General features: G+C 47.2%; 1 protein-coding gene across 1 annotated transcript; it reads right to left on the bottom strand.

Annotated features, from left to right (window-relative positions):
- Positions 1-76: 76 nt before the first annotated feature.
- TRPV1 (transient receptor potential cation channel subfamily V member 1) lies at positions 77-27,617 on the bottom strand. Its single transcript, XM_057501037.1, has 16 exons — positions 27,195-27,617; positions 23,077-23,396; positions 22,139-22,305; positions 21,909-22,061; positions 21,290-21,430; positions 20,842-21,140; positions 20,093-20,272; positions 17,441-17,599; positions 16,236-16,331; positions 14,997-15,067; positions 8,045-8,210; positions 7,553-7,619; positions 5,177-5,496; positions 3,596-3,723; positions 2,889-3,004; positions 77-2,804 (listed from the first exon to the last, which is right to left on the bottom strand). The coding sequence occupies exons 2-16, from the start codon at positions 23,361-23,363 to the stop codon at positions 2,782-2,784; spliced, it is 2,373 nt and encodes a 790-aa protein (XP_057357020.1). The 5' UTR covers positions 23,364-23,396; positions 27,195-27,617; the 3' UTR covers positions 77-2,781.
- Between the last annotated feature and the right edge of the window lie 226 nt (positions 27,618-27,843).

The raw sequence follows: 27,843 nt of genomic DNA, 5'->3' as shown, positions 1-27,843 counted from the left end.
CAAACAGGGAAATGAGACACAAAGTTGTGGGGGAGAGGGGAACAGTCAACAGAAACCCCAAGATGGCCCAGATGTTAGATTTAGCAGACTTAGCAGGCAAGAATTTAAAATAATTATTATAAATATGTTCAAAGACCAAAACAAAATATGGTCTTAAAGAGGGAACAGCTAGGGAATCTCAGGAGAGAAATGGAAACTATAAAATATAACCAAAGAGAAATTCTAAAATTGAATAGCACAGTACTTGAAACATAACAATCACTGAATGAGCTTAATAGCAGTTTTGAGATGGGTGAGGAAAGGGTCAGTGAACTTGAAGACAGATCACTAGAAATGATCAAAGTTGAGAAACAGAAAATTTTGAAGAAAAATGAGCAAAGTCCCAGAAACCTATGGGAAAATATCAAATGGTCTCACACACATATCACTAAAGTCCCAAAAGGAGAACATAGGGAGAATGAGGCAAAATAAATATAATTTACCAATCTGATGAAACATGTTGATGTACAGATCTAAGAATCTCAGTAAACCCCAAATGGGATAAAACCAAAAAAAAGCCAAACCTAAGCACACTTTAGTCAAAATGCTGAAAACCAAAGATGAAAAGACTACTTTAATAGCAGCCAGATAAAAAAAGACAAATTACATAGAGCAGAACAATGCAAATGACAGGTGAGTTTTTACCAGAAACAAGGAGGCTAGGAGAAGTAGAGAAACATAGTCAAAGTGTTAGCCTTCTTTTTTAAAGAAAAGAAACCTGTTAATCCATAATTCTATATCCAGTGAAAATATCCTTCAAACATGAGGATGAACTTGACATTTTCAGGTAAACAAAAGCTGCTAAAAAACTATTCCTTAGTGACAGAAATTGGACATCGTTACCTGGGCAGGGGAGGGTGGAACTGACCACAGAGAGGCATGAGGGTTTCAGTCTGTTGTCCCTCTGGCATGATGGAAATGTTCTGTATCTTGAGTGGGGTGCTGGTTGTCTGAGTGTATATTTGCTGAAACTTACCAAACCATATGTTTAAAATGTGTGCACTTTATTGTATGTAAATTATATATTAATAAAATTGATTGTTTAAAGTTTATGAAATATTAAGGAGTTTCTCCCTGAAGCAATATCAGATATGAAAGAACCAATGTTGTCAGAACTCTGGGAAACAGTCCAAGATTTACAGCAACCAAGCAACTCTGACTCAAGAAAAAGTCAACTTGAAAATGGTAAGGAACTAAAGCTATGAAACTTCTAGAAAAAAACACAGGGGAAAATCTTCATAAAACCAGATTTGGCAATAATTCTTGGGTATGACATCAAAAGCACAGGCAACAAAAGAAAAGAGTAGATAAATCAGACTTCATCAAAATCAAAGCTTTTGTACATCAAAGGACAATGCACAGAATAGGAGAAAATACTGGAAAATCATGCACCTGATAAAGGATTAATATCCATAATATACAATGAACTCCTATAATGCAACAACAAACCTTTAAAAAAGTAAAGGGCTTGAACAAGCATTTCTCCAAAGAACATAAATGGCAAATAAGCATGTGAGAAGATGTCAAAATCATTAGTCAACAGGGAAATGCAAATCAAAACCACAATGAGATACTACTTCATATCCATTAGAATGGCTATAATAATAGGAAAAAAACAATAGAAAAATAAGTGTTGGTGACCATGTGGAATCCTCATGCATTGCTGGGAATGTACAGGGATGAAGCTGCCTTGGGAAACAGTCTGGCTTCCTCAGAAAGTTAAACACAGAGTTACCACGTGACCCAGCAATTTCACTTCTACCCAAAAGAATTGAAAGCAACAGCATCTTGCACACCAGTGTTCAGATCATTATTACCAATAGGCAAAAAGGTGACAGCAATCCTAACATCAATCAACAGAGAGACGGATAAATAAAACATGGCATGGACATACACTGGAATATACTGAGCCGGACACCGGAAGACAAATATCATTGGACTCCACTTATATGAGGTTCCTAGAGGATGCAAATTCACAGAAATGAAGAGTAGAATAGAGGTTGTCAGGGGCTGGGAGGAAGGGAAATTGGGAGTAATTGTTCAATGGGGGCAGAGTTTCTGTTTGGAATAATGAAAACATTTTGGAAATAGTAGTGAAAGTTGCACATCGTTGTGGATATGATTAGCACCACCAAACTATACACTTTTAAAAATGGTTAAAATGGCAAATTTTATGTTATATATATTTTACAATTGTTTTTACAATTTACAACTTATAATTGTTTACAATTTTTTAAAAACAAGATTGGTACAGGGTTGTAATTGTAACTCAAAATGTGTTCAGTGTAAAGTAGATTTGCCTCATTTTTAAGCACATGTCCTCAGACCTTTAATTTAATGTCTACTGTTAAATATTTACCATTAACTGTTAAAGGACTTTCTTTCTGGTAATGATTTTCCAGCTTTTCTGCTCAATTTGTACCCTTTACTCTTCCCATTCTTCTTCCCCTGCATGCTTGAAAGTACACAAGGTGAGTGCCCACATGTCCCTCTTTGTGTCTGAGCCTCACAGAGCTGGGTGCAGACACCGGATGTGAGGAACAGGGCAGGGGAGACAGGGCAGCCCACAGGGAGGCTAGCTGTCCCAGGTGACTGGAATGGGCTCAGCGGCTGCCCTGAGGCACTGGCAGAGCTGGCGAGCATGGGCACGTGGAGCAGTCAGCTGTGCAGGAGTGCATGAGGACACACAGGAGCTGGTGACTGAGCGTGTGAGGACGGTTGACACTAGGGCTGTTCCAGAGCTCAGGCTGTGGGGTGAGGAAGGCCTACAAGGAGCAGGGGACCCCAAGGTTTCACCTGCCCAACATCAGGCTGCCTCCATGCCACAGACCCCTCCCCAGATACCTCACCTCTGCCTGACCGCAGTGAGAAGCTCAGGGTGCGCTTGACACCCTCGCAGTTTCCAGGGTCTTCATTGATGATGCCCACGTTGGTGTTCCAGGTGGTCCAGTTGACCTCATCCACCCTGAAGGGCAGGCAGACAAGGGAGCAGGACGCTGGCAGCCTGAGAGCCACGACCAGCTTCCCAGATTGAGAGCTTGGCCCCAAAGGCCAATTCTAAGAAGCCCCCAGACCAGGACAGGGAGACAAAGCTGGTAGGGGGAGGTGGGCCGGGCCTGCTACTTAGATACCACCCTTGAAAATGTGCCCTCCGAGCACACCATGGGACCCAGGGACTTTGAATATTGGATACCTAGTTCTAAACCTGATCACTAGATGACCCATTCTGGACACCTTATTTTCCAGTGTGTCCCCTATGCCCACAGCCAAGTCCTGGGTCAGCCCCTGTACCTATAACTGGCCGTGGGAGAGTTCCCTGTGCTCATAACTGACACCAAGAGGCCCTGAGGCAGGCCTCTGTACCCACAGCTGCCTCCATGTGGGTTCCCTATGCCCATACTATGCCCTGGAATGGCCCCTTTCCTATAGCCAGCTCCAGGTGAGTCCCATGCTCATGGCGAGCTCTGAGGCAGGCCTCTGTACCCACAGCTGGTGCCAGGTGAGTCCCTGATAGCCATAGCTGAGCCCCAAGCTTTGATTCCCACCTGGGCATTACCTAAAACACCACCTGTAGTCGTCCTTGCCGTCAGGTGTGTACCCCACCTGCAACAGCTTGCCCGAGCGAAAGGCCTTCCTCATACACTTAAGGAAGCTCTTCTCCGTGTCCAGAATGGTGATGGCTCTCTGCAGGAAGACACAAAGGGTGGAGGGGCAGAGGGCTCATCCAGGGTCTGCCTCTGGCTACCTGGCTGCCAAAATCAGTCTCTCCAAGGTCTCCTCCAGCCCCAGGGCTTCCAAGTTTGACCTACAGTGCCCACTACACCAGGCTTGTTTCTGCAGCCCAGTGGGTGCCCACTGCATGGGAGGAGCTCAATGCATCTGGCCCAGACCTGCCCAGGCACTGCTGGTGCCAGCCGGTTCTGGGCAAGGCAGCCCATGAGTGACGTGGAGTGCCCAACCCCAAACATCTCTCTGTGGAGCTCACAAAGGGGCCACAGAGTGGAGTGGTTAAGGGCAGGGCTTTGGGAGTGAGACTGTCTGGGTTGAATCTGGCTGTGCTACTTAATACAGATGGTCCCCTACTTAGGATGGTGCAACTTAGTATTTTTCAACTTTATGATGGTGTGAAAGCAATATACATTCAGTAGAAACTGTACTTCAAATTTTGAATTTTTATCTTTTCCTGAGCTGGCAACATACAGTACAATCTTCTCTGTCATGATACTGGGCAGAGCAGCAAGCCACAGCTCCCAGTCAGCCACACAATCACATGGGTCACAACCAGTGCACCACCAGTCTGTACCCAAACAGCATTCTGCTTTTCTCTTTCAGTCCAGTATTCAATAAACTACATGAGATAGTCAATACTTCATTATAAAATAGGCTTCAGGTTAGATGACTTTGCCCAACCGTAGGCTAACCTACATGTCCTGAGCATGTTTAAGGTGAGCTAGGCTATGATGTTCAGCAGATTAAGTGTATTATATGCAATGTCAACTTAATGATGTTTTCAGCTTATGGTGGTTTATCAGAACATAAGTCATCATAAGTCAAGGAAGATCTAAGCTACCTTAGACACAGATACCTAACTTCTCTATGCTTCAGTGTCTTCATCCAAAAATGGGGAGAATCAAGTGCCCACTGATAGCATTGATGGAAGGATTACATGACAGCATGGGAGACACTTAGAAGAGTACTTGGCTTAGAGGCAGTGCTACCTGATAAGGATGATACCTTTATTATTAGTGGGGAAGGTACATGTGGATCAAGTGGCTCAAAAATGCAGCTGTCGCGGCTGGCCCCATATTAGCTTCTCCCCGAGTCTGGTCTCTGGTCCCACTCTCGACCTAGTTTCGCTGAAGTGGGCACCCCCTGGGGCTGAGCCCTCTCACAACCAGCCCACAGTAAACACAGTGTCTGTGAACACCAGCTGACAATGCGTGGTGGGGAAACCCTGCAGGCGGGGCCAGAAGGGAGTCAGCTGAGGGAGATGCTGCTGCTCAATCCCCAGGGCCTGGCTGTTCTTTCTGCTCCTTCCTCAAACCCTGCAGGGGCTCACGCGTCCAACTGTGTTCACTCAGCAGCAGGCAGAGCAGCCAACGCCCTCCTGCTGTGCACTCCCCACCAACCGACCCACCTGTAGCTTCCAGATGTTCTTGCTCTCCTGCGCAATCTTGTTGACAGTCTCACCCATGAGAGCGATGAGCATGTTGAGCAGGAGAATGTAGGTGAGAATCACATAGGCCAGCAGCAGGATGATGAAGACAGCCTTGAAGTCATAGTTCTCGGTGAACTCCAGGTCACCCATACCAATAGTGAACTTGAACAGCTCCAGACACGTGGAGTACAGGCTGTTGTAGGAACTGTCTGGTGGCCGGCAGCCAGGCCATCGCCACCTATGTGATGGGGGCTCAGCCACAGAGTTATTCTTCCCGTCCTCAATCAGTGTCACCACCGCTACAGGCATGGAGAGGGAGGGGTGCAGCTGGGTGGAAGCCAGGACCCCAGAACTCCCAACATACTACCCCTACCCCAGGATGGGTCTCCAGCAGGAATACTGCTTGGCCAGAAGCACTTTTGTGTGAATTTTTTAAAGCATCCCCTTCTTTACAACTATCAGAAAACTGTCATAATATACTGTTTTGTTACAATAAGAACTTTAGCATCACCCGCTAGGAAAAACATGTTAAAATAAATATAGATGTACCATGTGATTACAGCCACCTTCATGCAGTGCACAACCTGCCTAATCATACATGTCAGCCCTGGATCCAAGGTCACTTTCTCAGTCATGCCCTGTCTGGCTGTCTCCTTTAGAGGGTGGCCCAGAACAAGCCTATTCCAGAACCATGGTGGCCAAGCAGTTCAGAGCACAAAGGCCTCCTGCAGCATTCTGCATTCTGCAGCAGTTGTGCTCCATGCTAACTGCATACCTGGCATCTACTAACCCACTTGGCCTGACCCCTTCCTGTGGCTCCTAATAAGCAGGGCCTTCAGACCAGCTGCCAGAGCCCACACTGATCTCTAGGAACCAAAGCTCCCAATCCAAAGCTGCCCATAAGTCCCAGGCAGAGATTCCAAAATAGGTTGTGAGGTGGGGGAGGGGAGGGTATACCACGTGAACCATGTAACTGCAGGACTCAGATGAGGATTAAAGCACATCCAGATGCTCAAAAAAACTATGTCAAGAGCACAGGACCCAGCTTGAAGTGGCTCCCAGCTACAATTTCTCAGACAATGTGATCACCAAAATAGTAAGAAATTGTAGTCATTTAACAAAATGAGAATTCATGAGCAAGAAAAATCTATGAGGCCGTACTGATGCCAATCAATAAATGTGGGAGAATGGAAAGCTCTTCCTGACAATAAAATGTCCTGAAATAAATGTAGAAGGAACGGTAGAGTTAGAAAATCATCATTTGGCAACCATTAGAATTAGGTGATTCAGGTGAGAATCATCAGGGGATGCTAGAACTGCTGGATGAAAGTTGGATGAGAAATAGGATATTCATAGTCTCAAAGCATCTCCTCCCAAATGACTTATCAGTTACAGAGGGAAAGATAATAACTTGACATGGAAAAATCTGGCAGACCCACCAAAACCAAGTCATCAGAATTAACATTACCAGAAACAGGACCAACAATCATGGGACTCCTGATACAATGCACTGAGGAAGACCCACATTACTGCCTTGATATGCTGCCCAACAATGCATAGCTGCATCTAACTGTGAAGAAGGGGCAGAGAGGCCCAAGTTGAGAGACACTGTAAAAACTGCCCTTCACTCCTGAAAAATGCTAAGCTCACAAAAGACAAGGGAAGACTGAGGAACCATTCCAGATGGAAGGAAACCAAACGGGCCTGACAACAGAATGTAATGCATGATCTCGGCTTTCCATTTCAGCAAAAGCCATTATTAGGACAATTTATGAAATTTGAATAAGGCTGGTAGATTAGCTAATAGTACCATACTGAGGTTAATTTCCTGCTTTTGATTATCATACTGTGTTTATGTAAAACAATGTCCTTGTTTTTAGGAAATACATGCTTTATTCCATGGTAAAAGGCTCATCGTGTCTACGACTTACTCTCAGGTTTTTTTAAGTGTGGTGTGGGGGCTGTGTGTGTGAAGCAGGGAGGGAAAATGATTTTTTTAATGTGATAACATTTCGGGAACTTGGGGGAAAAGCATGAAGAGGTTATTTTTTATTTTTGCAAATTTTCTGAAAATCTGAACTAAGGTCAAATCTAAAAGGCATTTTTTTAAAACTGAGCCAGAATGCAGCTATACCACAGGAAAGCAGCACTTTGGACCTCTAAAATTACTGAAAACGTTTCATGGGCCACCTTTCCAGATCTCCTGCTCACTTTCTTGTGTCCTTTGTCCAGCCACCCTGTCACCTGCAGACATAGGCCCCAGCAGGCCGCCCCCCACCAGCCCCTGCAGAGTCCTCAGATGGTGGAGGTGAGCAGAAGCCCTGCCCTGCTACCAGCCCTGACCAAACCTGTTACCTGTGGAGAACCCGAACAAGAAAACCAGGTAGACGAACATGAAGCGACACAGGTCTCTCAGGATCATCTGCAGGAGAGAGCAAGCCTGTCAGAGCCAGGTCCAGGCAGGTGGGGCCCGCAGACGGGCCGGGGCTGAGTCGGCCTGGGGGTTCCTCTCGAGTCCGAGGAGAACCAGAGGACATACAGGAGGGCTGGGTTTTGTGGTTTTCAGCTCCAGTGTCAGGAAGGAATCATCTACAGCTCCCCCATGGCCTCTGTTCTGGTGGGAGGCAAGCCCTGGTATACATGGGGGTTAAATTTCAGTCAAGTCCCCAAACCTTAGTCAAAGCCAGATTGCCTAATTCTTGAGGAATTAGCTGGGAAAGTGGGTCCTGAGCTAAACCAACACTTCACCAGACAATACAAAGGAAGGACAAAGTTTGTAGGGCCACGTCCCATATTCCTATGAGGCAAAGGGGCTCTGTGGAGAACCTGCTGGGTACTGGCACCCACCTTCTCAATCATGACAGCATAGATGCCCATCTGCTGGAAGCCGCGGGTATAGTACAGCATGTTGGTCCAGCCCATGGCCAGGGAGAACACCATGGAGGCCACGTACTCCTTGCAGTGGCAGAAGTACAGCATCACGGACCCCAGCATGAACAGCGACTGCACAAAGCTGGGGGAAGAGACCACCCTTTAAGTTCACTGGGAGGAAGTATTGTGCACCCCCACAGACAGGAAGACCCCAGCTGCCTGAGTCTCTCCACGAGGCTCAGACCTTAGCTGTGGGAGAGCAAAGACAGACTGTTCTTTCTGCTTAGCCCATGATTCTCAGAGGGAGCAATATCACCTCCAAGGGGCCAAAAGTTTGCTGGATGGGAGGGGGTGTGCAAACTTCATTCTCTTTACATTTAAAGCACATACATAAATACAGTATATAAACAGCTAGATAGTATATTTGTGGTATTAGATTTCATGGAAAGAGCAATTAGGAAAAAAGTGTCTAAAAGGGCTGAGAGACTCTGCTTTAGTCCCAACAATTTCCCTGCCCATTCCCTGGGACCACCAGCCTCACTGGACAGCAGAGAACCTAGTCCCATGAGGCGGGACCATCCATGCTCTCCTGAAAAACTATTGGTAGAGTCTGCTGGTCACACCCTCAATCTCAGAAGCAGCCAGGGAAGGTATCCCTCAGCTCCTTAGTCTGGCTGGGGCGTGCCCAAGTAGGAGCCATGGACAGGGTGGAGGACATCTGGACGATCTAATGACAGAGACTGCTCTGTGGTGCCTTCGCTACTTATTCAGCCCAGGTCTCCTTTCCCATCATGGCTTCTTCCCAAAAGCTGTTAATGCTGTAGGCTGCATTCACCTCACCTCCCATTTCTGCAAGAGAACCCAGCAAAAAGTTGTACTGTGTGATGTGAGTCTACTGAACACTGTTGTCAATGAACTGGCTCATTGACTGAAATCCTGCTGCAAAGAAAACGATTCCTCTGCACTTGCAGAACATTAACTAAAATAAGAACTGATGCCAGTTGAAATAGGTAAAAGGTTGTGTCGGGTGGCAAATGAAGCCCCCACACATGAATCTTGGAAACTGGGCGGCAGTGGACAGATGACTTAGCAGACCCATAAGAGCCAAAGGCAAATCCCCAGGGGGGAAAAGAGAACCAATTCTTTTAATCAAGGAGCCTCAAAAGGCCTAGGAACTCTGGAGGGGAGATGAAGAGACCTAAAATAAGGAAGACTGGGGGTTTCATCTGTGAAGAAGATAAACAGAGGGTCTTTGGACCCAGTTTCATCAAGCACCAGGGAAACTATTGGAGTTTTACCAAAAACAGGAAATTGCATGATTTTTACACACTGACGATTACAGAAAGCCCTCTTGTCCACTCAGCTCACAGAAAGCTCCAGCCAGACTTCTTCCCTCTAGGCAGAAGATTGGAAAGATGCTACACACTGGCTTTGGATATTCCCCAATTAATGGTGTATCTAGACCAGCCCATACTGAAGCTCAGAACTGATGAGTTCCATTCACACATTGAGTTTTCAACCAGCTTTTCCATCCCCCAGTCTTAATCATGAGCAAATATCAAAGATTTCCAAATATCCTGCGGATAGCCCTTCACGTAGAATGGGAAACCACTTGGAGAAAATGAAAATGATGCAAAAAGAAGAAAAATTTACCAAAAACTATCATAACAGCCTTAGAGAGATAAAATAAAATACAACATCCATGAAATGAGAATAAATTGCTATAAATAAGGAACAAACAGAATTTTTTTAAAAAGCACTTAGAAATTGAAAACATGACATCAAAAATAATAAACCTAGTAGAAGGGATGGAAATCAAAATTAAGTTGAAACTCCCAGAAAGAAGAGTCAAAGATAAAGAGAGAGAAAACACAAGAAAGAGAAGTTTAGATCTAGTTCAGGACTAGGTTAGGAGGTTCCACATACAAATTGTAAGAGTTCTGGAAGAGAGAGAAAGAAAGAATTCAAGAAAATAGCGAAAAACAAAGGATGTAAAGGATATAAATTCCAGATTGAAAGAGCCCATTAAGTGCCTAAAACAATGGATAAAAACAAATCCACATTAAGACACATCACCAAGTTTCAGAACACTAGGAACAAACAGAAGATACTATAGATTCACAAAGAGAAAAACCAAAGTCTTAAAAGAGCATCCAGAATCAGATTAACTTTGTACTTGTCATCTATAATACTGGAAGCAAGGAAACAATGGAGAAATGTCTTTACATTTTTAAAAGAATTTTTTACTCACCTAAATGATCAATCAAGTGTGATGGTATAATGGAAATATTTTCAGACATTCCAGACTTAAAAGAAATGTTACTCCCCGCTTCCCTATTATGCAACTTCTTTCTTTGGTTGCAGATGTCCTCCTCCAAAACAGAGAAGTAAATCAGAAAAGAGGAAGACGTAGGGTTCAGATGAGAGATCCAAATCATGGGGGAAGAGAATGAGAACACCACGGCGCTAGGGAAGGGAGGACCCCTCGGATGTGTACACGGGAGAGACGCAACTCAAGAATCAGGCACGGTGAGAACTGCCATCACTCTGCCCTCGACCTTTATACCATCTTTTTCACTAGATGAAAACATTGAAAATGTGCTCAGATAAACAAGGTGGGGGGAAATCAAGAAAGAGATGGGCACTCTAACCCAGGAGGAAAGCAATAAGAATTCCAGGGCTGGCATCAAAGAGAAGTCCCAGGATGACAATAAGCAGGCCCAGAGGGCAACCAGCCCCAGTTTGAAAGAGAGGACAGAGCTCCAGGAGGAAATCTCTCAAGAAAACCAAATAAAGGATCTGACCATATAATCTATGGGATTAGTTTCAGGGAAAATTATACTGAAAAGCTTCAGAGACACACAGGAAGAATGAACAATCAGTGCAAGGAAAACTAAACAAGTGAAATCAAGGTAATTATTAACTTCAGGAGAAACAAAAAAGAAAAGAAATAGTGTAGAGTATATTCTGAAGCTCAACTGTGAATAATATTTTCAGAGACATAAGTATGTAAATACTGAGTAAAACAAAAATTATTACAAACCATATTAGAAGGCTAGAGGAGGAAGCAGAGGGGAAGGCAGTATAAGGATGCTAAACCCTCATCTCCAGGGGTGTGTATGTCAGAAAAAAGAGCTAAAAGGACGGGAAGTGGTTGTCCCTGCAAAGGGGGGTTGCAGGAAATAGGAAGGGCTAGGACAGAGAACTCCTTTGTTGGCTATAAGCTTTTTAGTACTCTTTCCAGTTTACCCATGTGCATGGGTAGTTCTAAGAAAGTAAAAATTTTTTTAAGTTAACATGTTCACATGGGTCTTCCCAGGAACAGGATCAAGTTTACTGGCATAACAGTAACCTGCCTCTCTTAGCAAAGCAAATCAGCATTCCTGTTTGAAAGCCCCCTTTGTATCCTGGGCCCTCCAAGGGAACCTCCTAAGGTTCTGGCTTATTTTAGGAAGGAAGGACGTTTGCTGTGACATCTGCATTGTTTTGTAACTGCTTTTTTGCTTATCTGTCTCCCCCGAAAGCAAAGAATCTCAATCAGATTTTGTACCTCTGCAACTGAGGGGCATTTGGCAATATCTGGAGATACTTTTGATTGTCAAAACTGGACAGGAAAGTGTTACTGCCATGCAGTAGAGGACAGGGATGCTGCTAAACATTCCACCATGCACAGGACAGTACCCCACGACAAAAAGTTTTCCAGTCCAAAATGTTCCATAGTGCCGAGTTTGAAAAACCCTAGCTTAACGATGGAAAATTCCTTGAAGATAGGAACCCTGTCTACTTCAATTCCAGGGACTATAAACCTCAAGAGCCCATGGAACAGGTCTGTCACTCCCCAGCACCTGGTATGTATCTGCACAGAGTGGACCCAAAGTATTCATTCACCCCACAAATGTTTATCAAGTGCTTTCCATCATTCATTCAAAATGTTTGTGAGGTCCTACTATGTTCCAGACCCAGCCTATGCTAGAGAATGAGTGAGAGCCAACTGCTGTAACCTCAGGACTGTGCTAAAAGATGTTATCTGCCATTGATGCGTAAGAGTCAACGTGTCACTCAACACAAAAAAAAAAAGGCATCCAGATTGGTAAGGAAGAAGTTAAACTGTTACTGTTTGCAGATGACATGATATTGTACATAAAAAACCCTAAAAAATCCACTCCAAAACTACTAGAGCTAATGTCTGAATTCAGCAAAGTGGCAGTATCCAAAACTAATACACAGAAATCTGTTGCTTTCCTATACGCTAATGATGAACTAGCAGAAAGAGAAATCAGGAAAATAATTCCATTCACAGTTGCATCAAAAAGAATAAAATACCTAGGAATAAACCTAACAAAGGAAGCAAAAGACCTATAAACTGAAAACTACAAGACACTCAAGAGAAATTAAAGAAGATACAAATAAATGGAAATACATCCCGTGCTCATGGATAGGAAGAATTAATATTGTCAAAATGGCCATCCTGCCTAAAGCAATTTCTACAGGTTCAATGCAATCCCTATCAAAATACCAACAGCATTCTTCAATGAACTAGAGCAAGTAGTTCTAAAATTCATATGAAAACACAAAAGACCCCAAATAACCAAAGCAATCCTGTGAAGGAAGAATAAAGCTGGGGGGATTATGCTCCCCATCTTTAAGCTCTACTACAAAGCCACAGTAATGAAGACAATTTGGTACTGGCACAAGAACAGACCCATAGATCAATGGAACAGAACAGACAACCCAGATATAAACCCAAGTATATATGGTCAACTAATAAATGATAAAGGAGCCATAAACATACAATGGGGAAATGACAGCCTCTTCAACAACTGATGTTGGCAAAACTGGACAGTATATGCAAGAGAATGAAACTGGATTATTGTCTAACCCCATACACCAAAGTAAACTCAAAATGGATCAAAGACCTGAATGTAAGTCATGAAACCATAAAACTCTAGAAGAAAACATAGGCAAAAATCTCCTGAATATAAACATGAGCAATGTTTTCCTTAACACACCTCCTCGAACAACTTTTTCCTTAACACATCTCCTTGAACAAAAATGAACAAATGGGACTACATCAAACTAAAAAGCTTCTGTACAGCAAAGGACACCATCAGCAGAACAAAAAGGCATCCTACAGTATGGGAGAATATATTTGTAAATGACATAGCCAACAAGGGGTTAACATCCAAAATATATAAAGAACTCACATGCCTCAACACCCAAAAAGCAGATTAAAACATGGGCAGAGGATATGAACAGACAATCCTCCAAAGAAGAAATTCAGATGGCCAACAGGCACATGAAAAGATGCTCCACATTGCTAATTATCAGGGAAATGCAAATTAAAACCACTATGAGATATCACCTCACATCAGTTAGGATGGCTAACATTAAAAAGACTAGGAACAACAAATGCTGGCAAGGATGTGGAGAAAGGGGAACCTTCCTACACTGCTGGTGGGAATGTAAATTAGTTCAACCATTGTGGAAAGCAATATGGAGGTTCCTCAAAAAACTAAAAATAGAAATACCATTTGACCCAGGAATTCCACTCCTAGGAATTCACTGAAAGAATACAAGTTCTCAGATTCAAAAAAAAACATAGGCACCCCTATGTTTGTCGCAACACTATTTACAAGAGTCAAGATACGGAAGCAACCTAAGTGCCCAGCAGTAAATGAATGGATAAAGAAGAGGTGGTACTTTGCTCTCTTACAACACTAAACTATGTTTTCTACCTTTATCTTGTATCTACCTACCACTTCGGCATTTTATTAAAAATAATAATAATAAAGAGAGAAATGTGGTATCCACATATAAATCAAGTATAAAAACCAAATGAGTATTCATATTTGAACTGACTGTTTATAGTTCATAATGCATGAGCAAAACCGAAAGTTTCTGTGATGACTGCCCTTGTAATGTTCACTATGTAACTTATTCATTATGTAAGAATTTGTTCTCCATGTAAGAACTTGTTTGTTATGCCTCAGAAGATTGGAGACTGACGAAAATTAGGCTTGGGGTGGATTAATGATTGTGCATTGAGCATTGACTCCCCTATACAGAATTTTATTGTCGTTAACAACCATTTGATCAATAAATATGAGAGATGCCCTCACAAAAACAAAAAAACAAACAAACAAAAAAAAAAGGACAGACTTCCAATGGTAAAATAAATAAGTAACCGGGATGTAATGTATAGCATAAGGAATATAGTCAAGATATTGTAACAGCTTGGTAGGGTGATAGCTGGAACCTAGAATTATGTATATAAATGTTTTATCACTGTGTTGTACACTTGAAACTAATGTAATGTAATACTGTGCGTCAACTACCCTTCAATAAAAAAACAATTATCTTAAATAAATAAATAAAAATAAATAAATAAATAAAAGAAGAGGTGGTACATATATACAATGGAATATTATTCAGCCATAAGAAAGAAACAAATCCTACCGTTTGCAACAACATGGATGGAGCTAGAGGGTATTATGCTCAGTGAAATAAGTCAGGCAGAGAAAGACAAATACTAAATAATTTCCCTCATTTGTGGAGTATAACAATGAAGCAAAACTGAAGGAACAAAACAGCAGCAGACTCACAGACTCCAGGAAAGGACTAGCTGTTACCAAAGGGGAGGGTTGGGGGAGGGTGGGTGGGAAAGGAGGGAGAAGGGGATTGAGGGGTATTATGATTGGTACACATGGTGTGGGGGGGATCATGGGGAAGACAGGATAGCATAGAAAAGACATGTAGTGACTGTGGCATCTTACAACACTGATGGACAGTGACTGCAATGGGGTAGGGCAGGGGGGACTACATAATATGGGTGAATGTAGTAACCACCTTGTTTTTCATGTGAAACCTTCATAAGAGTGTATATATCAATGATACCTTAATTTAAAAAAAGAGTTAACGTGTCACTTACAAAAGCATCTCACTGTAGCTGTCCACAAACAAGGTCTTCAATGATGGCCGCCTCTGAAGGAAATACTGAATCTGCAGGTAAATAGAATAAGATCCCAGGAAAGGTTACACGGTGAGAGCCCAGGAGGCTTTCTAATGAGTGCTGCAATGGAACATGCGAGTACATCAAAGCATAAATGATGAATAGAGTAGAGCCATGCGGGTCAGGCTAAGGGGGTAATGTTATGTGACTCAGGGGATTTTTTAAAAATAGAAAGTGGAATTACAATGTTCCTAGACATAAAGACGGGGAGGACAATCACCAAAATGTTATCTATTGCTGTGCTGGAATGATGGAATTCAGCAGTCTTTTCCTTCTAATTTGCGCTTTTTCCCTAATTTTCTTTAAGAAGTATGCATTACAGTCAAAATTCTTTAATCATCCTCCACTGAAGTAATTCACCAGACTAAGCAGTGCTCCCCACTCTCTGAAAACATTCTGACCGACACCGACAGTGGATGCTGGTGGCAAGGAGGTCAGGACACCCCCACCCTCCTTTCCCTCCCATCCATTCATCCTGTTTACCGAGAGTACCTTTAGCCCAATGGGCTTGCTACTCCAGCTATATATTTTATCACAATGTAAACTATGAGTGGGAGACTAAAGACAGTTGTTGGTGTGAAGACAGAGTCCAGTGATTTGGAAAGACTCCTTAAAGTTGAGTTACTAATATAAAATACAGTGTAACTTAAATTTAAAAAGATTGGGGGTGGGGGAAGCACACTGATCTCAAAAGTATTTGTATGTGTAACAGTGGTACCACACTCAAAGAAAAGACTGTTCCTATAAGAAAAATGGCCAAGGAATGTGCATGTATAAGTCATCATCAAAAGTTAAACGGCTCCAGTACATGTGTAGATTTCTTTCATTATTCTGAGCTATAACAGACTGTTTTAAGTAATTTAAACTAGTAGTCATGATCCTGTCACTGAAAAGGCTTCCACTCTACTACTGTAAATTAAATATTACATTCCACAGAGAGCCCTGACCGTCTCCAACAGGACTGCCCTGGGCCTGTGGGGACACACCAGGCAGACCCCCCACCCTCCAGCCATGAGCTGTCATCTTTCATCTTTACCTGCACATCTCTCAGATCCTCAGGCAGGGCCATCAGTGTCCCGCAAATTTAAAAGTGAGGAAGTCTCTTAGCTTTTTGTTTTGGTGATAACAGAAACTCACAGTGTGGGAAGGAATGCTTACCCCTCGGAAAAAAAAGTAGATTCCCCCTGATACTGAAAGAATCTCTCCAGTGACTCGGAAATAGTCCCCAGCAGTGTTTTCCAGTTGATAGGGAGGCTGCAAAGTGCACAGAAGTTAGTGACTCCATTCATTCATTCATTCAACAAACATTTACCAGGTGCATGCCAAACCCTGTGATTAAGACCCAGTTCCTGTCCAAGAGGCTCAGCCTCCATCAGGAGAGATACACAGATAAAAACAAAGCATTATTATGGGGACACCTATAAGAAAGCCCCTCTGTGGGACCTGATTTCCAAAGTGGCAGCCTCCAGGTGCCAGGCAGAACATCCTTACGGTGCTATGCTGTCTCCTCGACAATGTCCCAGCCCAGAGCTCCGCTGGGAGGAGGGTGATAGCCCCAGTGGAGGTGCTCTTACACACCAATGTCATATGCTTCCTGCTGCTCCCACAGCGCATGGGGAATCCCCTGGTCTCCGGACTGTCGAGGCTTCCCATGGCTGTCTCAGCTACCACTTCCTAGGGTGAGTTTCCTTTCAGCCTGCTCTGATGTTTTGTAAGCAGTAGTTCACTAGTTTGGCTTATTAGCACATCCCAGTTAGGGATGGTGAGTTCTTAAATATACAAGCAAAGGCAGCAAATTAAATATTTGGATATTGAATGGAAAGGATATCATGCAGAAACTCAAGGCAGCCCACAGCTTCTGGTAAAGGAAATAGTCTGGTATTAAGCTGATCTGGTGCACAGCTCAGGGCTTGGCACAGAAAAGGTGCTCCAAAGTATATGTCCAGAGAACAAATAAAGAGCAAGTGAGTGAACAAAAAGGGGTAGACAAGTGGGATGGCTCAGGGCTTATGCCAGCCCATGACCTGCAGACACCCAACCCAGACGCAGAGGGGAGAGCTGCTTCCAGAACCCTATTTTTTGCATCCTTTCTAACATAGTACTCCTAGGGATCTTAGAGACCATGCTCAGCCTCACAGAACCAGAAGGCTAAAGGAGGGGCTGAGGACAGGAGGTGGGTGGCAGACACTAGGACAGCCTGAGAGAGGGAGGACCGAGCACAGGGATACAAGGAGGTCCAGGGAATCCTTCCACCTCTCCAGCGAGCTGGGAAGGAGTTCAGAGCTGGGTCTGGGCCTAGAGTTTTGGGGCCTTATAAGAAAGCCCACCCCATCTCTCCCCTTCCCAACTCCCGCAAGCCGCACCAAGCCTTGCACAGGCCTGTGGTAGGCGACCGTGGTGAAGATGATCATATACAAGCAGTAGACGAAGAAGTTGAAGTAGAAGATGCGCTTAACAAATCTATCCCACTTGTCCTGCAGCAATCGGTTCAGCGGCTCCACCAACAGCATGTCATGGCGATTCTGAGAGCAAAGAGAGGTGAGGCTCACTCCCTGCCGGGAATCGTATGGCTCCCTGCATCAGCCTGAGATGCTCCTGATACCCCCGACTCCACCCAGGAGAGGCCATGACCACACCCTTGGCCCAAGTTGCAGCTGAGGGTCACAGATCTAAACCAGCAGGCTCACTGCATGGCCACCCCTGGGCCTCACAGCACCTGTGTGTACAGTGGACAAGGGGTGAAATTGGACAAGTGACACTAGGTGCCCCTGATACTTAAGGGCTCTCAAGTGCTGCCCAACATTCTATGTCCACTATCCCTAATAACTCACTCTGAGAGTCCATATGCTTATTATTCCCACAATAATGGGAAGAGGCTGCTACAGGAAGAGCCTGGCATTAGGCTGTTGAGGGAGGGGACTCTGGATCCCTTGTTTCTCACATTTCCAGACCTGGGTTAGGCTGGTTCTCCAGGCAGGAGTGAAATTACCTAAGCATAAGCCTAAAGGCAAGTAGGAAGCTCTGCTGTAGGTGGGCCCCATGCCTGGGGTACCATCATCACAAGTATGCTTTGGGGCAGAAGTCTCATATCCAAATCTCTTATTAGAGTATCCCCAGGATGGATGAGCCTAAATCAGATCAGCCTGGCCTTTTCAGGCCATGGACCCCAAACCCCAGCCCAAGCTGACTCCTCCGTGAAGGCCCTGTTCAGTGTCTTCCTGAATATCCATGGGGGCAGGAAGTTCCCTGCTGCCTCAAGCAGCTTGTGGAGAAATGTTGCTTGTTGGGAAGATGTATTCTCTGCAATAAAATTGCTCTTCTCTGCCTTCCACCAGTGGTTCCATTTCTGTGCTCAGGGGCCCTAGCACTGCACTCCTGGCCCAAGAGACTTCCCAGATATGCAGATGGCAGCGATCGCCCCAGGGCCCTCTCTTCTTCCAATCAAACACCCCGGCCCTTATTGAAGTCACTTCCTACCTGGGCCAGCCTTCCGGAACACCTGCATCCAGGATTCTGAGTCAGAGGCCAGACCCAGCATGGCAGCCCAAGTGGGGCTGACAGTGCAAAGCAAAGCAGGCCAGGCCTCTCCCACCCTAGATCTGACCTGGTAAATGCAGCCTTTGCCCTATGAGACATCAAGGCAACCCACATGGCAACAGGGCAGACTCCAGCCCCCAAGTCTGCCTCAGGGGCTCAGAGCGTCACCTTAGAAAGAGCATTAGGGAAGGTGACCTTTCATAGCAGCAGTGACAGAACAGAATTTCATTAAATGGTCTTGGAACCCTCATTTGGAAACAAAATAATGAAGACACCTGCCTTACACCTACACAAAAATAAATTCTAGGTAAATTAAAGAGCCAAATGTGAAATACCTACAAAGGAGCTAAATGAAAATATTGAAGGCTGTGTGTGTAATCTTGAAGCAGACAAGGCCTTCCAAAGCAAGACACAGGTCACAGAAGCTATAAAAGCAAAAGCTAACCAATTCAACTCTATCAAGATGAAAACGCTTTATAGGCAAACAATACCCTAATGAAGCTGTAAGATGAGACAGCCTGGGAGAAAATAAAATCTTACAACATACGCAATAGAGAAAGGATCGATTCACTCTGTGATGAGAGCATCTACAAGCCAAAAGGGATGCGGACAAGGGTCCAGCAGAAGAGATGGCAAAGGACAATGAATAGGAAACTACTGACGAAACGTGAGCAGTCAAAAGTGCTCTACCTCACAGTAAGAGAGAAAACAAGAATTAAAGACATCAGTGAGACAGCATTTTTGGCTCCATGGACTTCAACTAGTTTTTTTTTTAAAAAAAAAGAGATTGAGAATACCCAGATGGGCAAGGTGACACGGGTAGACATGTACCCACTGGTGGAAGGAAGTGCACCGACACAGGCTTTTTGGAAGACAATTTGGCCATAACTATTAAAAATTAAAATTTAAAACGTACATGCTTTTTGACTTAGAAATTCCAATTTCAGGTATCCTTCAGAAGAATAGTCTCAAACCCATGCCAAGCGGCCTTCGGTATTATAGCAGCAAAAAAACTGGAAATAACTCCAATGTGCTTCCGTGGACATTCCTATATGGAATACTGCCAGCATTTTTTTGCTAATGAAGCAGACCCATACATAGATATAATCTATAAGACACCCCATTAAGTGAAAGAACTGGTTGTCCTACATTAAGTATCATATGATCTCATTATGTAAACAAAATGAAGCTTCATGTTTTTATACGGTATAAAAGGAAAGGTGTTTTCGTCTATGTACTTTTGAGATATTTAAGTTTTATAGGCATATCACTGTACACTGTATGATAAAGGAAAGCATTCAGTGGGAATGAATGGGGAAATGCAGCTGCAGGGCCGAGGCCCCACCGGAGCACCAGGTTTTCTCTGATGAGAAGACAAGCTGGGCAGGCAGCAGCCTGGGTGTGGGGGCTGGGGTACTGCCCCTGAACAAAGGGGCTGGAAGCCCTCCCTGGTTGGGTCCCAGCCCTGGCCCACTCACAGGAGTCTCACTGCTGCTGTAGGCGATCACCTCCAGCACAGAGTTCTTCTCGCAAGTGTCGATGCAGGACAGGTCATAGAGTGAGGAATGCACGGGCCCATAGGCCCACTCAGTGAACTTCCTGGACAGGTGCCTGCACTCGGGCTCCTGGATCTCCCTCTGGAGAATATAGGCCAATACCTGCCATGGACATACAAGAGCCTGTTAAGGACCAGCCTGGAGCCCCACACAGGCTGCCTCCCCACCAGGCCATCAACTCTGCTTCAAGAATAATTCTGCTTCCCAGCCCAGTTGGACACCCCACCCAAGCCCCAGGAGAGCTCAGCTCCATCCAGTGCCCTCCTGACCACCATCCAGATTCCCTGCCTACTGCCTCAGACCCCAGTCACAACCACATAAGACCCATCTCCTGATCACACCTGGGTGACCACACCTGATCTCATCCATTTCAACCTCAGCTCAAATGGCCCCCATTCCCAGGCCCCAGCACCCCACTCCCTCCCCATGTCTTGGTAGTGATACTTAGAGTTGGACATGAGAAACGGCTGCATGGGCAATGCTGGATTCTGCTCGGGTCTCACCCTTCCTCTGGCTTGCTCTAACAGCCCCCTGCCCCCCTACAGGCTGGTGTTTCAGCACCAGGGCTCCTCATGGTGGCACCACCAGGTGTGCACATGAGGCACATCAGTCCCCTCCCACAGCACCCTTGGGAGTTGCACCCCCAGCTCGGCTCGAAGCCCCTTCCCTACCCCGATCTTCCCACTCTCAGCAGCCAGAGCCAGTGGCGTCAGCCCCTTCTTGTTGGTGAGCTCCTCCAGCTTCAGGGTAGGGTGGAGCCTGGCCCCCAGGATCAGAATCTCGTTGTACATGCTCGTCACAAACTTGGTGTTGTCAGTCGTGTTGTCGGCCACCTCCACCAGCGCGTGGAGGACTGTATTGCCCACCGAGTCCCTGGCACTAATGTCTGCCGGCTGCCAGGAGTTCTGCAGCAGGAACTGCACGATGCCCAGCTGGTTGGTGCACGCAGCCAGGGAGAGGGGAAGCTCACCTGCAGCCAACATAGGCACACAGTGGTGGGCCTTGGGAGCAGATGGTTCCATCCCTGGACCACCTAGCCTCCAATTCCCTCTGTCTCTGCCCCAGACCTCCCCTTAGCAACCGTCACAAAGCCGAGTGTCTACCACATGGTCTCCCTACCAAAGTAGAAGCCAGGCCGCCCTTTGGTTTTCTTAAAGAAGTCTCCATTGGCCGCAGCCTGGACGTCTGCCCCATTCTCCACCAGAAGGGTTACCAGTACCATGTTCCGCCTCTCAATGGCAATGTGCAGTGCTGTCTGGCCTGTGGAGGATGCAGGCTATTGGCTTTGCACTCATAGTCCTATGGGAATGCTGGACAGGTGCTGGGGGAGGCCCTGGGCAGGAAGTGCCGGATGACTCCCCCACCAGAGGAGGCCAGGCCAGGATCCCCAAAGGGGGCCTGGGAGTCCCTGAAGCAGGAGTAGAGACCCCCAGGAACAGGGGGTACCAGACTGGGAGCTGGAGGAGCCAGAACTGCTCAAGGCCAAAGAACAATAGCAGAGAGGGAGGGGCTTCCACAGGCAAGGACCACCAAGCCTGCAAAGGGGACGATGGGACTCTCAGCACCAGGGAAACCAAGCCAGGCATCTGGGGAGGCAGAGACCCCCAGGACCAAGAGATGCCGACTTGGTGGCTGGGACAGTGAGTAAGGAATTCAGAGGCTTGCCCAGCCATGATGGTGTCCTTCTGGCTCCAGATGCGCTTGTGGCACAACCATGCAGCCCTGTCCCCCTCCTCACCCTTATAATAACTATCTGTGTAGCTGGCATTGACAAGCTCTTTCAGGCTGTCCGTCTGCCTGGCAATCTCGAGGAGCAGTGGGATGGTGTCATTCTGCCCATCATGCAGGTTGAGCATGGCTTTGAGCAGACAGGTCTTCCCTGTCTCTGGGTCTGCAAGACAAAGCAAGGGTCAGAGCAGGGCGGGGCAGTAGGGCCCCTCCTGGGAACCCGGCCCTCTCCAGGGCCACCTTTGAACTCGCTGTCCATGAGGTGCTTCTTGCTCTTCTGCAGGAACACCAGCAGGCTCTCCAGCTCCTTGCAGTTATTCTGAGCCACAGCTTCAAAGATCTTCCTACGATCATAGAGCTTGGGGCTCTTCTTGGAGCCAGCAGGGACAGAGTCCTGGGATGGCTGCCTGTGGGCCAGAAAATCCCTTCATCTCATATTCTGGTCTGTCCTCAGACTGAGGCTGTCAGCGCTTGTCAGGAAACATGGCTTGACTAAACCCCAAGGCAAACCCACCCCTTGGTCTAGGTGACTGTCAGGAAACTGATGTTAGAGCGAACAGTGGGGCAGACGTGCCCCATTATGTCCCCACCCTGACTGTAGGCATCATCTGGAAAGTCATTGCTGCCACCACTTCCTCTGACACCGAGACCATTGGCTCCTCTGCCTGCTTGGGAGCTGGGGCCCCAGAGGCAGTGGCCCAGATGGGACTGGAGGCAGGGGATGGGGGTTCAAATGGCCCCTGCTAAGCGAAAAAGCCTCCTCACACTGCCCCAGAAGTCAGCCAGCCTGTGTATCCTCCCTGCCCTACACTGGAGGAGGAGACAGGACTGGTGGGCTGCTCACTGGAGCTTTTTGTATTCTCTTTCTAAACTCTGGCCTGAGCTTTTTGACTTAAAGTCAACTTTAGGGCTGGTGAGCATTCCAGGCCTGGGCAGCTAGAGTTCAGCCCATAGCCAGGATCACCACATATGCCAGCATGCATGATTGTGTGTCCCAAAAGACCAGTGAATGCAGACACTGGACCAAATGACCCCTGAAAGCTCCCTAGCTCCCTGGCTCTCTGACCTTCAGCACATAAGCTAGAGCACTACATTGTGTCTCCATGGCTGGGGCCTCAGCCAGGTGAGCCAGGTTAGCTCCTGGTAGGGAGGGGGTCTGGGCTCCAGATGCAGCTCACCTTGCACAGGTGGGGCCATCCCCAGGTCTCTGGATGATGACAACAGGGCTGACTGTGATGGCTGGGCAGGAGACCAACTGGCCTTCCTCATAAGAGCAGTCCATAGGAGAAGCCTCCTCTGAGTCACACTTCCCAAAGAGCCGACTGCGGCTCCTGGCCGTGGGGAAGATGTGGGGCTTGGCTGGAGCTGGCCTGGAGTTAGGGTGTCCATCCAGAGGGTCTGGGCAGAGGTCCTCTTGGAGCGGGTCCTCAGACTCCCCTGAGTCGGAGCTCCCCCATTTCTTCATCCTTGCCAGATCCTCTGTGGCCCAAGAGGCAGCCTGTGGGCAGCCACCAAAAACAGGTGTGTCCTCAGATTAAGGACTATACAACTCTAGCCTCCACCTGCCCTCCTTACAAGGGCCCCTGTGAAGCAGGACACCCCAAAGGCCCAGCAGCTGCTGCCCCCAGTCCCCCAGAAGCTTCTAGGGGTACTATACCTCCCACCCCAGAGGTCTCAGGGGTGAGCAGCCTCAGCAGCCCCATGAGCATCAGTTTCTGGAGGTGGGTGGGCCCCCAGCTTAGTGCCACCAGGTCCAATAGGACTTGGATGGATCACTCTCTTCTCTGGACCTCAGCTGCCTCCTCTGCAGATGGGATGATAACCACTGCTCTGCTTCCCTCCAAGATCAGGACAAAGGAAACAAGGGCAGCAGCAGCCACGGGCTGAGCATTCAGGGAGGACCCAGCTGATGAGGACAGCTCAGCCCCAACGAGCAGGAGCAGGCTGCATCCCTGGCAACAGGGTGACCGGCAGAGGCTGATACACTCCACAGCCCTCCTCTGCCATGTGTCCCTGTCATCAGCCATGCATACACCTGCCTTTGCTCTTTGACCTGGCTGCTGCAACCATTGAGTTCATAGGGGATATTTTGCACTTTTTGTCATTTTGTGAATAATTAGTATATTTCAAGCATCCCTGAACTTTTAGACTTTAAGTGGTTCAGGACTAGTGAGCCTTCCAAGCCTGAACAGCTGGAGTTAAGCTGACAGCTAGTGCCAGCACATATGGCTGAAAAAGTGCATTGATAGTGTTTTCCAATTCCTTCCTAAACTTATCTCCTACCCCTCCTCTCCATCCAGCTGAGCATCCCCACTACCTAGTGCCCAGGGCTGTCCCACATCTCAGGGGCCTTTGCTCCTGTGGTGCCTCCACATGGGGTGCTTTTTCCTCCTCCTCCTCTTGCCCAAAGCCTACCATCTCACAGATGCCACTTCCTCTCGAGGTCCAGCACTGATACCACCTCCTCCACACCCCCTAATTCCTGCACTGACCAAGTACCCTCCATCTCCAGAGTGGCCCAGCTCATTATCCGTCCATCCCTCGTGGCCCTCTTAGCACAGTCCACCATGCAGTCTGGCAATTCCTATCTGTCACTGCTTGGTCTCCCAGTGCCCAGTGACATCCTCCCAGGCAGAAAGGGAAATTTTTATGAAAAAAGCTGTGCTCGTCATCATGGCGGAAACAACAGAGATCACTACAGTCCCTTCTCATTCCCATTTCCATAGGCAGCTGGGGAGGTTCATGGTCCAGCCAGTGGCTAGATTCCAGGAAACATCCACTGAAGGATGGAAGCTTCACAAGGCCTGCATTTTCAGGTCAAAGTTCAGGCAGTGCAAACTCGGAGTACGTGGCGGAGCCATGGCAATAAATCATTATGATCTGATGCCCAGATCCTGGGGGGAAAATGAGGCGGTCTCACCATTCAGCATCCTGTGAACAAGACAGCTGACTGCCGGCCCGCTTCCCCACCTGCCTAGAGTTCTGCTTTCAGAAGGGCCTGAGTCTTTCTTTGATTCATCCGTCAGGTGGAAACCCTGTAGCAGGGTGTGTCCCCAGCCACAGAAGCTTCACTTCCAACAACTCACCATTCATTCACCCCATCACTCAGTATCCATCTGCTGAGTCCTGCAGGATGCCTGGCCCTGTGCTAGGGACACAGACTGAACTCAGACCCCGTCTGAGACAGAAACCAGGTGCTGGCAGGAGGGGCTAGGGTGCTAAAGAAAGCTTCACGGAGGAGGTAGGCCTGGAAGGAGAGTGGGGTTGGGCTGGGACTCAGGGAGAAGATGGGGATCCCCAACATAGTTGATGAAAAGGAAGACAGTGGGGGTGGAGGACAAGTGGCAGGGTCAGAACCAGATGGCTGCCAGCCTTGAATGCCAAGGAATGGGGTGCATGGATAAGAAGCATGAGAAGCTTCAGAAGTCTGTGCTTACAGGAGGTAACTTCCTGTTAAGGACCGTTCATACCATGCAGAGCCTATCACCATTGAAGAGGCCCAGGGGGCTAGTGAGAATGAAAATAATTGACATGTCTGAACATGTGCTGTGTAAAGGCAGGCACTGCTCCAATCTTTCCATGCAGCCACTCGCTCCATTCTCTCATCTCTAAAAGGTAAATACTTTACAGACGAGCAAACACAGGCACAGTGTAGTTACATTACTTGCCCAAGGCCACACAGTTAATAAGAGGTGGGGCCTGGATTTGATCCCAGGCTGCTGGCCCCACAGCATCTCCTGCACTCTACTACCTCTCTGGAAGGCTGGGCTCTTTCTCAAAAATTAAATTCAGCCCCAGATCTCACACCAGGGCCTGAGGGCCCACCAGACCAGGCTCTCCCAGCCCTGAGGTCAGGCAGATAGGGACAATGCCCTTCCAATCAGAAGCCCCAAACCAGTAGCCCCTCCTGCTCAAACAAGCATCCCAGGAAGCTCAAAACCCAAACAAAGTACAAATAAGAGTAAGGCCATCTGCCAGGCCTGGCTTTCCCAGGAAGGTCTCCCCTTGGGTAAGGCTGGCTGCAAACAAGAATAAACCTGCTGCCTGACAAGCAGCTCTTAACAGCCCAGCCAGAGGGCACCTTTCAGCAGGAGCCTCTGCAAACCTGTCATCAATATTCTTTTGCGGTGGCTTTGCCTCTTCCTCTGACCACTCCAAAGCTAACCAACCTAATAAACATGAAACAGCCCACACAGTACCATCATCCAGTCAGTCAACAAACCCTGAATCTGCACTGCACATCCTGCACCCAATTCCTTACTGGAAACCACACTTCTCTCAGAGCAAAGGGCAGGACAGGGACTGAGAGGCCATTTGCTCTGGGCTGGGAGGGGAGACAGGGACAGGATAGTCTGTCACTGCGAGGCCCAGGGTGTGTCCAGCACATGAATCCCATGGCAATGCACCTGTCACAGCTCAACATCCTACAGTGATGAGAGAATTTCCAACTGTGATTTGGGGTGTCTGATGGAGATGGTGGCTCTGGTTTACACAAGATTCACAAACTCACTAATCTGGACTATATGACGGACCTGAAAAAACTATGCTGCCCAGCAAAGACCTGGTTTGGCCTCTGAGTCTTTCTCAAGTCCAGAGCCAGGTGGGACACTGCCCACCTCTGGGAGAAGCTTCCCTTCTTTTCTCCCCAATCCAGATGAGACATCCTTGGGTGTGGCTTTCCACTCCCCCCTCTACCAAAGCAGCCATCGGCCTCCAGCGTCCCTGCAGGCTCTTAGCTGGTCCAGGACCCAGCCTTGATCATTCTTGTCCCCTCAGCCTACCTGAGCATCTCTTACAGGAGGACAAAGAGCTTGGGGCTTCCTAACCCATGAAGGGCCAGAGGACCTTTGCCCAAAACAGAGGGAGAGCGGACTCTAGGCAGGAACCCAGGCTCCTGCCTGCCAGGCCAGCACACTCTCACCCAGGGAGGGCAACACGCTGCAACCTCCAACCGCAAACCATCAGCCTCATCAGTAGCCACAGCCTCCTCGACCCAGGAAGACTCTGGTGCAAATAATATACACTGATAATAGCTACCACTACTATTACTTACCAAGTGTTTACGATCAGCCAGGCTAAGGTTACCACAGCTGCAGCTCCACTTAAGCTCACCACCACCTTTGAGGCAGCCACTATTACCCCAGTTTTCAGATGGGGTAACTGAGGCACTGAGAGGCTACTTGAACTGCCTATAGTAACATTGCTAGAAAGAAGCAGCACCCTGCTTTGGACAGCTTCCTATGCCACTCCAGAAGCTAACATCTACATTGGCCATCAAACAACAAAAGTGACTTACCAGCTAGATGCAGGCACACCCCAGCCCCAGCAGGTGCTGGTGAGCTCAAGGGCCAGTGCTAATTGAAGTGAGAGTTGGGCCGGTGTGGAGAGAAGAGTTGCTTCCTCCGCCTCTGTGAGGGTCCTCAGCCACTCCCGGGGCCACGGCTGCTCCGCGCCAGCAGGGATGGGCTGTGGGCACACTCTGGCACTCAAAACGAATGCTTCCAGCAATGGCAGCAGCTGCTGTTGCAGCGGCTCCAATTCCCAGAGGATCCCAGAGCTTTTCCCATCATTTTTGCCCTTTTTCAGAAACCACTTAGCCGCTGCCCCTCCTCCAGTCATGCCAGAGCTGTAGTGCACTTAGCCACACACAGCCCAGAACAAGCCAGAGCTGTGACCTCAGCTCCCAAGGAAGGAGGGCACTGCTCGGGCCCCCCAAACCCACCCCTCATGCAGACAGGGTGGTGCAGAGAAAGAGCTCATCAGATGCACTTTCATATGGGATACAAAACCCAGTGCCCTGGAACTGCTCTGTTTTCAAAATGGAGAAGGAAGGGGAATGGTCATGTCATCCATCATGCAGTCCTAGTCTGGCATTTAGGGACCTGGTTTTGAGTGCTGGCTTTGCCACCAACTGTGTGTGACCTTGAACTGGTCCCTGCCTATTC

Source organism: Manis pentadactyla, chromosome 4 (genome assembly GCF_030020395.1).
Source record: "Manis pentadactyla isolate mManPen7 chromosome 4, mManPen7.hap1, whole genome shotgun sequence".
Lineage (NCBI taxonomy): Eukaryota > Metazoa > Chordata > Mammalia > Pholidota > Manidae > Manis > Manis pentadactyla.
Note: the sequence above shows the minus strand (reverse complement) of the source record. Positions and strands in the feature narration are given on the sequence as shown.